At 45.9% G+C, this 14,931-nt stretch overlaps 1 protein-coding gene across 1 annotated transcript; it reads left to right on the plus strand.

Moving 5' to 3' along the window:
• Window positions 1-838: 838 nt before the first annotated feature.
• On the plus strand, window positions 839-14,089 carry KIFBP (kinesin family binding protein). The gene is made up of 7 exons (XM_009565252.2): window positions 839-1,218; window positions 3,888-3,986; window positions 7,491-7,570; window positions 7,685-7,868; window positions 9,479-9,563; window positions 11,826-11,935; window positions 12,662-14,089. Exons 1-7 carry the CDS (start codon window positions 859-861, stop codon window positions 13,538-13,540), a joined length of 1,797 nt encoding a protein of 598 aa, XP_009563547.1. The 5' UTR covers window positions 839-858; the 3' UTR covers window positions 13,541-14,089.
• Window positions 14,090-14,931: the final 842 nt, after the last annotated feature.

A 14,931-nucleotide genomic window follows, 5' to 3' on the forward strand; every position in this document is an offset into this window, starting at 1 on the left:
CGGGGACGGGTCCACTGTGGCAGCCATGAGGGCAGAGGGGGCGTAGCCATCGCGATAGTCACAGAGGGCGGGGGCCCTCCTTAATGAGGATGGGGCGGGGCCAGTCCTGCAGCCATGAGGGCGTGGCCTCAGGGGCGTGGCCACGGCCAGAGCCATATAGGGAGAGGGGCGGGGCCTTATTTATGGAGTGTCAGCCATGACGGTTGAGGGAGAGTAGCCGTAATAAGGGTGAAGAGGGCGGGGCAACTGTGAGGGTGAGGTGGGCGCGAGGGGCGTGACCGGCTGAAGGAGGAAGCGTGGCCACCATGAGGGCAGGATGGGGCCTCAAGGAGGGCGGGCGGAGCGACGCGGCCACTAGGCTGTAGGGGCGGGGCCTCCATGAGAGATGGGGCGGGGCTACCGTGACAGCCATGATGAGGGGCGGGGGGCCCGCGGCAGCCATCATGGTAGAGGGGCGGGCTACGGCGATAGCCAGTGGGAGGGGGTGTGGCCTCAATGAGGATGGGGCTGTGGCCATGGCGGCAGCCATGATGTGGTGGGGCGTGACGTCAGCGGGGTGGGTGTGGCCTCAATGAGGCTAACGGAGGGGCATGGACTATGAGGCAGTTTTGAAGGGGGCGTGACCACAACGGTACTCGGGGAGAGGGCGTGGCCTCCATGAGGGAGGTGGGGGCGGGGCCACCGCGGCAGCCACGATACTGTAAGGGGCGTGGACTTGGGGGGCGTGGCCTCAACGAGGGGTTGTGGTCAGAGCCGCCACTGCACAGGCGGAGGGGGCGTGGTCGCCCCGCCGTGATTGGCCGGCCCAGCGTCACGTGACACAACGCGCGGGGCGGGGCGGGGCGGGCGCGGGGCGAAATGGCGGCGGCGGGTTCTGTCGGTGGCGCCGATTGGGCCGTTGTGTGCGACAAGTTCCGCACCGCCCGCACCCTCTCGTCCGTGGAGTCGCGCAAGGACCCGGAGACCGAGCCGTACCGCTCCAAGTACAGCGCCCGGGCACTGCTGCAGGAGGTGAAGCAGCTGCTGAGCGCAGCCGAGGAGGGCGGCGAGGCGAGGCTTCTGGCCGTGAGGCGCGCCGTGCTCGAGTACGAGCTGGGCGTCAACCACACCGACACCGAGGAGCTGTCGGCCGGTGAGGAGCACCTGCAGCGCTGCACGCAGCTCCTGGAGCCCCACCGCCTCTCCCCGGACTGCGTCTCCCTCTACATCCAGGCCCAGGTGGGAGCTCTGAGCGGCTCTGGCGTGGGCTTTAATGAGGGGCCCAGGCAGGAGGGAAGGGTCTGAGTCTGAGTGCGGGGGCTCTGCGGCGTCCGGGGAGAGGGGCAGTTTTTGTGGCAGGGGGCTCTGTGGGGCGGAAGGGGTCGGAGCTTCTCTGGCAGGCGGGAGGGGGCCGAGTTTTGGGGGGGGGGGGGGCTCTGATGGGCCTGAGGTGAGGGGCAGTTTCGGGGGGGGGGGGAGGCTCTCACAGGTGGGAGGGGGCTGTGTCTGTGGTGGTGGGCTCTGAGAGGCTTTGGCAGGCGGGAGGGGACTGTGTCTGAGAAGGAAGATGTTCTGAGGGGCCTGGGGAGAGAGGCAGTGTCTGTGGTGGGGGGCTGTGGCAGGCTGGGTGGGTTGAGAGGCTCTAGCAGGTGGGAGGGGGCTGTCTCTGGTGGGGGGCTCTGAGGGGTATTGGCAGGCGGGGAGGGCCGTGTCTGTGGTGAGGGGCCCTGGCAGGTTTGCGGGGGTGTGGGGGCTCTCTTAGAGGCTCTAGCAGGCGGAAGCGGGCTGAGTCTTTGGTGAGGGGTTCTGAGAGGCGGGAAGGGGCTGACTCTGAGTGAGGTGGCTCTCAGGGGCCCAGGAGGAGGGGCAGTGTCTGTTGTGGGGGGCTCTGGCAGACTCGGGGGAAGGGTTCCGAGAGACTCTGGCAGGCTGGAGGGGGCTGCGTCTGTGGTGAGGGGCTCTGAGGGCCCTGGCTGGGGGGGCTGTATCGAGAGGGGTGAGCTCCGAGAGACTCTGGCAGGTGGGAGGGGGCTGTGTCTGTGGTGAGGGGCTCTGAGGGCCCTGGCTAGGGGGGCTGTATCGGGGAGGGGGCTGGGGGGGAAGCTGTGAACGATCTAGGGAGAGAGGCAATGTTTGTGGTGGGGATGCTGGCAGGTAGGAGGGGGCTGTGTCTGGTGGGGGGCTCTGAGAGGCCCAGGGAGAGGGGCAGTGTCTGCTGGTGACTCTGAGTGGCTGAGGCAGGCGGGAGGGGGCTGTATCTGGTGGGGGCTCAGAGGGGCCTGGGGAGGAAGGAGGGGCTGTGTCTGTGGTGGGGAGCCCTGGCAGTTTTAAGGGGGTGGAGGGCTCTCTTAGAAGCCCTGGCAGGCAGGAGGGGGCTGTGTCTGGGTAGAGGGGACTTCTGAGGAGCCCAGGGAGAGGGGGCTCTGTCTCTCGGAGGGGCTCTCAGGGGCTCTGGTGCGGGGTGGGATCAGCTTTAATAAGAGGCCCTGGCAGGTGGGAGGGGGCAATGTGTGTGCGTGTGGCCTCTGAGCGGATCTGGCAGTGAGGGGGTCTTTGAGGAGCCCTGGTAGGTGTCAAGAGAGGAGAGTCTCTGTCTGTGGTGAGGGGTTCTAAGCGGGTTCTGTGTCTTGTGGGGGATTATCTGTGAGCCGTAATGTGTGGTTTCTGCAGTAGGCTGCAAGGAGGGTAAGAGAGGTTCGTGGCACTTCAGGTATTTCTTGTTTAATAATAGTAAACACTACCAGCCTTCTTGTTTGTTTCTTGCTTCAATAGTTACATAGCAATATTGTCAAGGAATTGTGAGTACATGTAGAAAGGCACTAGTTAAATAGTGACTTGTCTTAGATTGGTCGAGTTAACAGAGTAATGTAGAACTCGTGAAGTTACACCTGCTAATTGTCCTTTGGTGTGACATTTTATGTACAGTGCTACAAATCTGTTACTCCGTATAAGATCGGCGATTGCTTGAGCAGCTAATCGAAGTAAGACAGCATCTTCCTAGTGTGTATGTTCTTGGGGAGTTGTTGCTTCTGTGACTGAGGGCCAGGTATTCCACTGTGCTTTTGAATCCATGTGTTGGAGAGGAGTACTTCTCTCTGCTGGACAAATGTTTGCATGGATTTTCCTGTTTGGGGCTTTTAGGAAAACAGTAGGATAAAGTTTCTGTGTTCTACATGTGAAGTGTTGTGTTCCAACAGTGAACAGATCTGCTGTTGTCTGGTGTGTTCTCGGGCACGCAGCTGAGAGCAATGACAGCAATGACACCCTTGGTGTTCTGTGCCATGGGCTGTAAAAGACTTGCGTATTGAATTAGAAACATTTCTGAGATAGAAGCAGAGGTTGTCAACATCGGCCTTACTTTCTCCCTTCTAGGATGGGTAGAATATATTGTCATGGCATTGGCTTCTATTTTGAAAGAAGGAGCATTCCCTGTTCCTGACGGGCCTGTTTCTGGAGCCCTACTTCTAATTCCTGAGCTTCTTCATAAGGCTGTGTATCGCAGTTTCTGTCTAATTAAATTTGGTCCGTTCCACTGCTTGGCCGTGGGCGAAGTATTTCTGTTCATAAACATCGTGCTACGTGGTGCTCTCTTATAAAAATAAGAGTACATGGAATTAAGAGAGACACACGGCTGGCGCACAAATTTGTGTTCAGATTCTTTTGAAAGTTCTTTTTATCCCCATTGGATTTTGTAACAACACTGCTGAGGAATTAAATTAGCTCATCAGACATAAATTGTTATTAATGCCTTTGTCTTCTTAATAAAATCAGAGGTATTTGTTGTAAAAGGTGGGCTCACGGATGGAGCAATATTGCTGTGTACATTGCTGCAACTGTTTGGAGAAAGCGTGAAATGTAAGTGGAGCATAATGGGAAAGTAACTGATTTGGTTTTCCTTTCATCTTTAGAACAACCTAGGCATCCTGTGGTCTGAAAGAGATGAAATTAAAACGGCGCAGACTTACTTGGAATCTGCAGAAGCCTTGTATAATCAATACATGAAGGAGGTACTGTCTTTATTCCTATTGCACAGACCTTACTTTCAGCTGCTTACAATTTTAGTAGTCTCTGTGAAAAACATCTGATGCAGCTTGTGTTTCTGCCCTTTCTAGTGGCTGCTGTGATGCTTCTGAAAAGCGATGTGATTTGTACTGCTAGTATAGGAGGAGGCAAACCAGAAGATCACTTGCTTGTTTCAAAATGGGCTTATTCGGGAAAATAATTTTGCTTAGAAATAATGGTCCTTTTAAAGCTCTTGGAATTAATAATCCAAGACTGAAGCCAGGTAGAATTTGGCTTTTAGTTAAGACTGCTATTAATCCTTTCTTGGAAATGCTGTAAAATGTCAGTCTGCTGCTTTCAGTCAGAAAAGGAAACAAAACTGTAATATTTGCATGGTTTCCTGTGACTGCACACAGTGTTGCCTAGAGGCAAGTAGTTCAATTCCAAGTCCAAGAGGACAGTCTTATAAATAGCTAAACCTCTCATGCATATTAACAACCTTTTGAGCTGTGGATTCTGCTGTGTGACAACAAAGACTCCGTTGTGCTATTCTTAAGCTCTTTGCAAAGCTGTTCCTACACTGACTTGCTTCCAGAACAGTTGGTAAGTGAGCTCACAACATTTGTGGCCTTAAAGGAGCAGTATCTGTGTCTCAGGACAGCTATAAAGGTTGGACTGAACTTAGTTTCATGAAATTACAGTTCAGGTTTTACCCAGACTTGGTTTATAGCACCGATTGTCCTCATGAAACTTAGGTTAGTCTCTATTGGTTGGTTACTGCCATATTCCCACCTTTGTAGCTTTGCTGGTCTACAGTGGTAGGAGAGGTAATGGATCCAAAAAAAATCCACTTGTGCTGGAAAGCTTATGTGTTTATTTTCTGCCCTCTGAATCTCTTGGTCTAACTGGAGATACTGTGCCTCTACAGACCCTCTGTCCAGTTGATTCCTGATGTTCAGCTTCAATGTTTATACCCAGCCAGATGTGATGTTGTTGGCTTCCACATCACCTCTAACAGGCCTGGAGCTTGCTCCAGTGATTATGAAGTTGAGCTGGCACTCCCCTATATTTGAGTGCATTAAACAGTGCTGCCACATACTTCATGTTTTTGCTGCGGCTTTTTCTGAAGCAGTTAGTTTTTGTTGGTAGTGGCGAGTATCTGTTTGTCCTGAGGCTTTGCTGCCTGGCCAGGGTGTGCAATACACACAGGGCTCTCAGTTTGCCCTCGTCAGAATCGCTTGTCACATTCCTCCCCGGCCATATACCGGATCACTTGTCATGTTTTCCGCCTCCTCCAACATTTTTTCATTTGCCACTTATGTTTCAGGGCGTTAGATGGTCAAACGTAGCTGTGTCTGAAGACTTGCGTTTTTTGGGGATTTTTTAAGAGTTACAGCAACTGAAAATACTGAACTCTATTTGATGTAATCTGCAAAGAATTAGCATCACTCTCTGCCCCCCAGAAAAACCCAGGGCATGGGTGGTCTTGCCGAACTGCTTTATGTTTTACAAAGAGGATGCGAGTTCCTTGCGGTTGTTCCTTGCGGATCTTTAGGATTTGTACAACCATGTCAACATTCATCATTCACGAATCATAGAAAAGTGAATGCACTTTTCTTAACATTCCCCATTTTTAGGCTGTCAGGAGGCCTTTCTGTCTGGGAATCTTTGGTAAACTGCTGATGTTTGGGGCATTTTCCTGAAGCAGTGGATTTATTTAGTTGTTTACTAGCTCAGTCTAGTTAACCTGCAGATTGTGTGGGGTCGGGGTCCGTCCCCTCCCCCAAAAAGACAAAAAAACAAGGCAAGTGCAGGAAAAATGATCTTGGTCAAGCTAAAAGATCCTTTTACTTTCTGCTCCTGACTGCTTTGAGTTCACATCTATTATTAAATGCTTTTCAAAACATTATTAGTTATTGTAACAACATCTTGCCTTAGGAAAGGTGTTTTTAATTAATGCAGAACAGTGGAAATTTGAGGCTGCTAAACTGTAAGAGCTGGAGCTTGGGCTAAGGAAGTCTCCCTGGAAGAGGAGAGTTGCAGAGCTCTTCATCGAGATGATTAAATGTGTAAGGCTTGATCGACATCAGTGGGGATAGATCTACAGGTACAGGAAAAAGACAAGGGTCTTGCTTACTGCATCATATCAGTTACTTTCTCTGATTATGTCAGAAATGTCAGGTCATAGTCTTACCAGAATACCCTGCAAATCCTGTTGGAAGGTTTGAGAACCTTTGTAAGGTTGTGATACTTTATAACCCTCTGTCTTGTTTCCTTTAGAGATACAAATTTGCATTGTGGAAAATTATGAGGTATAAACAGAAAACTCTAAAGATTAAAAGATTAAATTAAAATCTACACCTCTGGTAGGTTAAACACTATTGTTTATTTGTCTCTATCTGTTTAAGACTCATTTGTTTGTCTTTAAAGATAAGACATTTCTATTAAAAGCCAACAAAAATCCCTGCAGCGTTTCATAATGAGAAGAAATATGAACATGAGAATATGTTTTCTTCCCTATAAAGTGAATCCATTCTCTTCCCTTGCACCTGTTCCTGCCTGAAGCCATATTATCTTATGAAAAGTATTTCTCTGGACTGCTTCTTATTTGTAGCCTTACTTTCTCTTGGACTAAGAAATAAAGGAGGTTGGGAAAGGGCTGGGTAAGTTGCATACTACGCTGGGCTGCGTTGCTAGCAAACGTGTTAAACATCCTGCAGGATGTGCTGTGTGATGGAAAAAAGCCACCTTTAGAAAACCACCTTCATTTGAAACGTTTGAGAATTGCAAAAATTATTCACAATTGCAAAGGAAATGAGATAAGCACAGGCTAATAAAACTTGTTCTTAAAAACCAAAAAAGCACTTCTAAGTGAAGTAGATCGCATCATTAATGACTTGTAAGGCACGACCTACCACATCAAGGTTTAGCAGCTTCATCCTCCAAAGATATTGCCCGGTGTCTCATTTGTATATTTGAGTAATTGATCTTACCAGCTGGTGAATAAAGAGAGTTGTCTCACAGTGCTAAGTCCTTACAGCAGGTCTGCTCAGCACTCTCTGCACAGGGTTCTTTGCGGTATTTCCTGCACAATGTTTTCTTGTTACTGATTAGTGCGGCTGGGCAAATGAGACTCTTCAAAGCATGCCTAGCATTAAACTGATGCTTTAAAAACCATTACATTATTGTACAAAAGGGGGGCACCCAACTATAGCCCTGTAGAATCCAGGTCAAGTGCAGACAGCATGAATTACTTTAAAGTACGCAAGCAGAGGTCTCCTGCAAGCTGAAAACCTCGTAATTCTATGTGGAATGGTGGCTTTAATCCTTTAAATCTCCTGAGTTTTGTGGCATCGCTCCAGAAGTATGACACTGAGATAGGTGTAGATGTGTGAAGTTCTATTGAATTTGTGATTGAATATGGTAAATCATTTGTGTCCAGAAGAGGGAGCACCGTGCTACAGAGTAAAAGAAATATGCTTTACTGGATGTACCGTGTACTCTTGCAGGATGGAAATCCACCCCTAGATCCCAGTGAACACTTCATGGCAGAAGAAGAAAAACTCACGGACCAAGAAAGATCCAAAAGGTGGGTATGTAGCAGCGTACCTAGATCGGTATTACTAGTTTTATTTATGAGGGCATATTTTGTGGGGGGGGGGAAACCCCCAAAGAAATCTAAGGAGACTGTTGCTTTTTCCAGATTTGAAAAAGCCTATACGCATACTCTGTATTATCTGGCACAAGTTTACCAGCACCTGGAGATGATTGAGAAGGCTGCTCAGTATTGCCACACTACTCTCAAACGGCAGCTTGAGTACTGCGGCTACTACCCAGTCGAGTGGGCGCTCAATGCTGCGACTCTGTCACAGTACTATCTCTCTAAGGTAAAATCCTGAACGCTTTTCTGCTCTAATCATATAGTAAATGTAACTGTCGAGTAAGACAACTGTTTAAACGCTCTTTGAGGCAAGGCTTCGTGTCAAATTAAAAGTGCGCTCCTATAAAAGCATGAGTTGTCTTCTGACATTAAACATCTGTTAGCTTTTTCTGGAGAGGATGTAGTGGCTTTCCTGTGGTGTTCTGATGAAAACTGAGCAGGGGTGGAGACATGAGAAAAGCTCTGTAGTTAATGCAGTATTGGCAGTGAGGTGACATGGTGTTCGTAAGTAAAGCATTAAGGTTATAATTGCTTAATTTTAAATTATAAGTTTTGCAATAAAGAGTTTTAAAACAAAAACATCTGAGGGCCAAGGTGAGACCTCATCTGGAGTACTGTGTCCAGCTCTGGAATCTCCAGCATAAGGAGGATATGGAACTGTTGGAACAGGTCCAGAGGAGGCTACAAGGATGATCAGAGGGCTGGAGCATCTCCCATATGAGGACAGGCTGAGAGAGCTGGGTTTGTTCAGCCTGGAGAAGAGGAGGCTCTGAGGAGACCTTAAAGCGACCTTCCAGTACCTGAAGGGGCTACAAGAAAGCTGAGGAGGGGCTGTTTTTGCAAAGGAATTAAGTGACAGGACTAAGGGCCATGAGTATAAACTGGAGAGGGGCACATTTAGAGCAGACATGAGGAGGAATCTCATGGTGAGGCCCTGGCCCAGGTTGCCCAGGGAAGCTGTGGCTGCCCCATCCCTGGAGGTGCTCAAGGCCAGGTTGGATGGGCCTTGGGCAGCCTGATCTAGTGGGACATAGCGCTTCTCATGGCAGGGGGGTTGGAACTAGATGATCTTTAAGGTCCCTTCCAACCCAAATTATTCTATGATTCTATTGCACGTTGTATGTTCCCTATAAGTACTTTGTAACTCATTATGGGCGTCAGATTTGTTTGAACTTACATGAACGTTTAAGTGAATGTGTAAGATGGGAGCTGTTAGCATCTGCAGATCTGTGTTGTCTCTAAATAATCTACTGTGTTAGAAAATGCTTCAGCTTTATTTAGGAAATTCCAATATTCAGATGCTCTCTTCTGATGCTTAGAAGACGCTTGCCATACCTAATCCAGCTACAGTTTGTTTCAGTAGTAACTTGTTGTTTTCCTGTCTTTTTGATGCCCTAATCATTACACGGTGCATTGCTCAATATGAGTAAAGGAATCTAAATCTGACTCAGTGTTGACTTGTGTGCCCGGGTTCTTCCGACTAACACCCCTGATACAATCTTTACCACAAGACATCACTTCCTTTACTGCAAGGAAGTGATCACAACATTGAAGACGTTCACGGTGTATGTATCTGATATTAAAAGCAAGGCTTGCTTTTGTGGCTGTGGCAGAGAGAAAATGCTTGGTTAGAAAACAGTGTTCAGTAGTAGACATGGAAAAAAATGTGTCTTTTCTTCCAGTGTCCAGGGGAACATGCTTCAGAGCCTCTTGGTTCTGTCATTTCCCTGGTGCTCAGGTATCCTTACTATCCGATGTGAGGGCTTTAGCCAAGCTGAGAGCAGTGCTTGGGCTGTTTTCACCACTGATAAATGCTGCTGTTTCTGTTTCTCTCAGCAATGCTTTATGGAGTCCCGACACTGTTTAGCAGCAGCCAGTGTCATCTTTAGCCAAGCCGGACAGGTGCCGTCCACTGAAGACAGTAAGTTCATATACAAGTTTTGAATAAAATTCAGCGTCATTGATACATGATGTTAGAAGTGAAGCCTAGCGGTTTGTACAAAACTCATCCCTGCGTTAATTCTGTAAAATCTTATTAACTAACCATAAAGTGGAATGTTTCTGAAGAGCTGCTGCTACAGCTTAAGATTAACTGTGAGTAAACCCTGTGAGGAAGAACTCAAGCGATTCTTGCTGGTGTTTCAGAAATTGGACCAGAATTAATGTAAGGTTTTAAACTCTCCATTTCAGTAGCGGCAATGTCTCTGGTCACTCATGTTTCCTGTATGTGTGCTTAAAATGCAGCTTACCTCTTCTTCTCTGTGATTGTAGCAGTAATTCAGTGAACCAAACAGGTGCTTCCTTGGAATAGTTTTAAAATGGGGAAACTGCAGCTCTTAAAAACCATGGATCCAGAAGTTACTTGTATTGTTTTTTGCAGCTGAATGCTGCAGTCTCATGAACAGGTAGTTTTAGAGTTTAGCTCCCCTCCTTATTGTTTTGAGTATTGATGCAAAGGGACAACTTTGTGGTTCAGCACAAAGATCAATAAAAGAAACTTTTAGAGAACCAACAACACTTTTAAGGACCTGTGGTGTCAGTATGCAATGTAAATCCTCTGGTTTAGGCTTAGTCTTTGCTTATCTGCAGCACAGCTTTTTACTTCTGGGTCTTGGGCAACCAAAAGCTTTAAGTCCATAGAGCTTTAGCTCATGGAGAGTGAACAGGTACTCAGAGTAGCTCCTGTGTGAGTTCATAACTCTGACTTTGAACAGTGAATATACCGGTTAACTTTTAATGATTTGCTCTGTTTGGAAAACAAGCTTTTTAATCCACTGATGTTTTTATTTCAGGTTAAAATACAACCTGAACAGACACAAATGAGTTTTATTTAATTGAAGTTGAATGGCAGTACATTAATTTAATTGCTTTAGTATTTCTCTTAGCTCAAAAAATATGGAACTCTATGCAGTTGCCTTTCTAACTGTTAAGTAATTTGAGGATGATGTCTAAAACCATTTTTAGTTTCAGGTAAACAGGGCTGTCAAGAGTCAGGTTATGCTAATCTGTCAAGTTGTTTGAAAACAGTATGTTAGAAAATATTCAATAGTTCTGAATCAGTACTTATGGGCTTCCATAGCCACATGACTGCACAGTTGTTGGAGTTCATTAATATGATATGTAGGCAAAAAAATTAGGTTATGTTTTCAGTAGGTGTGCAGAAACACAGTTAGTTATGGTCTCAAATTCAGGTGCAAGACTGGAAGTGGTAGAACAGTGTCCCATTTTTAATCATGCTTTATAGATTTCTTGCGTGACTTCTGGTCAAGTCAGCTAACCACTTCATCTTGACTTCCTCCTACACCAAATAAGAGTAGTGATATTTGTGTTTGTTTCAGTGGAGTGACTAAACATTTATCCTGTTTTTCCTTCCTTTTCACTGTGCGGAGAGCTGGGCTGTGGACTTTGAAGGCTGTCATGCAGAAAGTTCTAACTTACAGAAAGTCAGAATTGGCCACTCTGAAGCATGTTCATATTATCATGTTAACTGGAATATAAACAAACATGAAGATATTTAGTAAATCTGCCTTTTCTTAGATTAGCAACAATTCTTATATAATTCTATTCTTAATAAGAACAACTTGATTGGCTCTAATCAAAGGCAGTAAACGCAGCGGATCAGAGTCTGAAGTTGGCTTGTTATTTGGTGAGGAGGAATGCTGGGGTCCCCTCGCTGCTCAGCTAACTCACTGCTTCTGCCTCCAGACTGGCAAGTCAGTTCTCTTGGAAATCCATTCGGTATCTGAAAACGTTATCTGGAGACGTCAGCAATGCTGCCACTTGGGGGAGAAAAACACAGAAGTTGTAGAGTTAATGCATCTCATGTTGGTACCAGGTGGATGGTCCAAAGGCAGCTTCCCCTGCTTCTGTTACCCTTTTCTGGTAGCAATTCTAGGGCCCATAGCAATACAAATGCCCCGATCATCCTCAGAAATTACTGGGCAGGCAGCTAAGTCTTTGAAAACAAATTACCCTGATTTCTTTCTCTTGTTACAAAGAAAACATGAAAATCCTTTTGAGTGAAAGACCTCAAAGATAATCATTTTTTCAACATGTTATAATCTGGTTTTTTTGAAGAATGCATGCATGTTTATCTATATTACAAGTAACAGTCTTTGCATGTAACATTTGAAGTTCTTGCTGGAGTGCTTGAGTTCTTTATGTTTTCATGTCCACTCAATAGGTGAAGCAGAGCAAGACCAACAGGACCTTCGACAGAGAAAAGCTGAAATTGCAAGATGCTGGATTAAGTATTGCCTGAATCTCCTGCAAAGTGCTCGGAAATTACTTGAGGTAGCTGAAACTCTGTCCCGTACCTGCTGTTGCTTAAATTAAAGAAAGTCTAGTTTGATATTTTTAACAGGAATCAATTTGTAGTTGGTAGCAAATGATAAACAATTGCCCAATGAGTAATGTAATAGATGCTTGCAATGTAGCAGGTATCTCAGAGCGGGCTTTGACTTTAACGCAACCCTTAGAAATGAGCACAGATAGGAGATGAGCTCTGTAGTGTGATCAGTGCACTGCTTGTTCAGCAGCTTCACCAGTTCCCTTCCTCTGCTGCGTTTTTCTTGCAGCTTTATTTGGCAGATGACTCCTTATTTAACTGCTGGTGAGAACATCTTAATATGCAACCGTCTTGTGTGCTGGTGTTCTCATGCATTTGGTTCATTCGGGTGTTCCTTTCATTCATTTCATGATTCATTCAAATGATTAAAATACAGCGTTTTCTGAAATGCTTTGCAGATGCAGGGCCTTTGGGCTTTACATTTATTGTTTTGGCTATATTGTCACACGAGGTAAAGATACTGCGTTGTCTTAGTTCTAAGTTATTACAGAATCAAGACTGTAATTTACATGATTTTTGTGAACTTAAGATCTAATATGTCAACTTGTTCTCTTTTCTGTCTTGTTGCCAACTAGTCTGTATTTCAAAGGTAACTCATAAATGAAGTGATTCAGTGTAAGTCACTCTTCTTAAGCCAAGTGTGTTTTAATTAGTGTGCTTTGTCATTTCAGGATAACGTAGGAGAGCTGGATCCAGACAGGCAATTGGAACTTAAAGCCCAAAGGAAAAAAGAGGAGGATGAAAAAGAAAATGGCAGGAAAAAAGCTGTTCTTTTTGGGACGAGTGATATATATGACTCTGTCTTGGCCATGGAAGAGAAAGTGAGCAGCGTATATCCATTAGATTTTCAAGAAGCCAGAGAAATATTTCTGGTTGGTCAGAACTACGTTCAGGAAGCAAAAGAGTTCTTTCAGGTTGATGGTTATGTTACTGACCATATCGAAATTGTTCAGGACCACAGTGCTTTGTTTAAGGTCCTTGCTTTCTTTGAAGAGGACTATGAGAGACGCTGCAAAATGCACAAGCGTAGGATAGACATGCTGGAGCCTTTATATGCAGACTTGAACCCACAGTACTATCTGCTGATCAGTCGGCAGCTTCAGTTTGAACTGGCCGACACCTATTATGAAATGATGGATTTAAAGGTAGCTATTGGTAACAGGTTAGAGGAGCTAGACTCCCACACCATTAAAAAGATTAATTCTCTGGCTCAGTTAGCAATCAAATATTACGAACTCTTCTTAGATTCTCTGAGGAACCCAGATAAGGTTTTTCCCGAAAAGCTCGAGGAAGATGTTCTTCGTCCTGCAATGGTGGCTAAATTTCATATTGCACGACTCTATGGTAAGCTCATTACTTCAGATAGCAAAAAGCAACTGGAAAATATGCAGACATCATTGGAATATTACACATTTCTGGTAGACTATTGTGAGAAGTACCCCGATGCCGTCCATGCCGTTGAAACTGAACTAGAACTCAGTAAGGAGATGGTGGGTCTTCTTCCAACAAGAATGGAGAGGCTGAGGGCAAAGCTGTGCCCATTCATATAAATACTCGTCTTGAAGGAAATGTGCACTATTAAAATGATATCTGCCAAACCCGATGCTGCTCGACAGCTTCCACACTGACAGACGAAGCTGCCTGCAGCTCGGCCTTCCACCTCCAGCCTGCAGTAGTATAACTCTAAAAAACCCAGAGCTCAGTAGCTCACTCACTAATGGTGTAAACTTTAAAGTGAACATCCAGCTAATGCTTTGTATTGTTTGTCCTGTATGTAAATATAAACCTTTCCTCACGTACGTTTTTTTTCCTTCAGCATATAGTTCTAAACGTAATGCTGTATGAAAATTGTTTCTTTTTAAAAAAATCTGTTTCTCTAGGAAATTTTTTCTAAAAATCCCAAGGTGCGTTTTTCCTAGAATATATTCTCTCTTCTCTCTCCTCTAACCTTTGTCTCCAGAAATCTTTATCCGTATGAAGGGAACTCTATATTGTTATTTTCAATATTTATTTTGTATATTACTCAGTGTTTCCCCCCCACACCCCCTGTTAATCAAAACCTTGTTGATAGAGCCTCAATAAATGGACTAGCTTGGCTAAATGTTTTTCTGGAGTCCTTAGAGTTCTGTTTCCTTGTGTTTTACTAAGAGATGATAAACATTGCTACTTTGGCCAAAAGAAATAGAATCATAGAATAGTTAGGGTTGGAAGGGACCTTAAAGATCATCTAGTTCCAACCCTCAATAGTTGTGAGAGTGTTTTCTGTAGAAACACAGGAGCGATGGAATTGCCAGAACCAAGAGCAAGAAACTTTCTTGCTTGTGGTGGGAGCAGATACCCAGCAGTGAATGCACTGTAGGGAATTCACAGGTTAGAGGTGCTGTGCTCCAATGCTCCAAACAGTTGGACAGATACAGCTCAAAGGCTTGGGAAGCCATGGATGGCTTCCTGCTTTGTGGTGGCCAGGGAGCCCAGGTGCTGTTTTAGCAGGAGCTGCAAGGACAGACCTCTCCGAAACCGCTGCAGATCCCAGTGCTGCTGAGGCGCTGCTCAAAATCTGGCTGTGGGCTATGGATTGCTGACTTCTCTACTGAAGCTGTCCTGATTGTCAGTAAGTACCTGCTGATCGGGCAGTGTTCCTGCTCTTACACAACCTGTTATCTTTGCCGCCTTCTCATTCAGCCACCTCTTTGCTCCTTATGGCAGACCAGGCTGCATTTCTGACCCAAAACGTGTGCAGAGTGTGTTTCTGGTGTCTCTAGACAGGTTGTGAACCAGAACGTAGGGCAGATACAGTGTTGTCTGAGCATGTGTTCCGGCCCTATGTTAAGAGATGACAATCGGAAATGCTAGCGGAGACGGGGAAGTGAAGTGGCAAGGTGACAGGGTGTGCTGGAGCGCGCTGCTCCTTGCACCAGTGGTCTTGGCCCTGCCAACTTCA

This window comes from Cuculus canorus, chromosome 7 (genome assembly GCF_017976375.1).
Source record: "Cuculus canorus isolate bCucCan1 chromosome 7, bCucCan1.pri, whole genome shotgun sequence".
Taxonomy (NCBI): domain Eukaryota; kingdom Metazoa; phylum Chordata; class Aves; order Cuculiformes; family Cuculidae; genus Cuculus; species Cuculus canorus.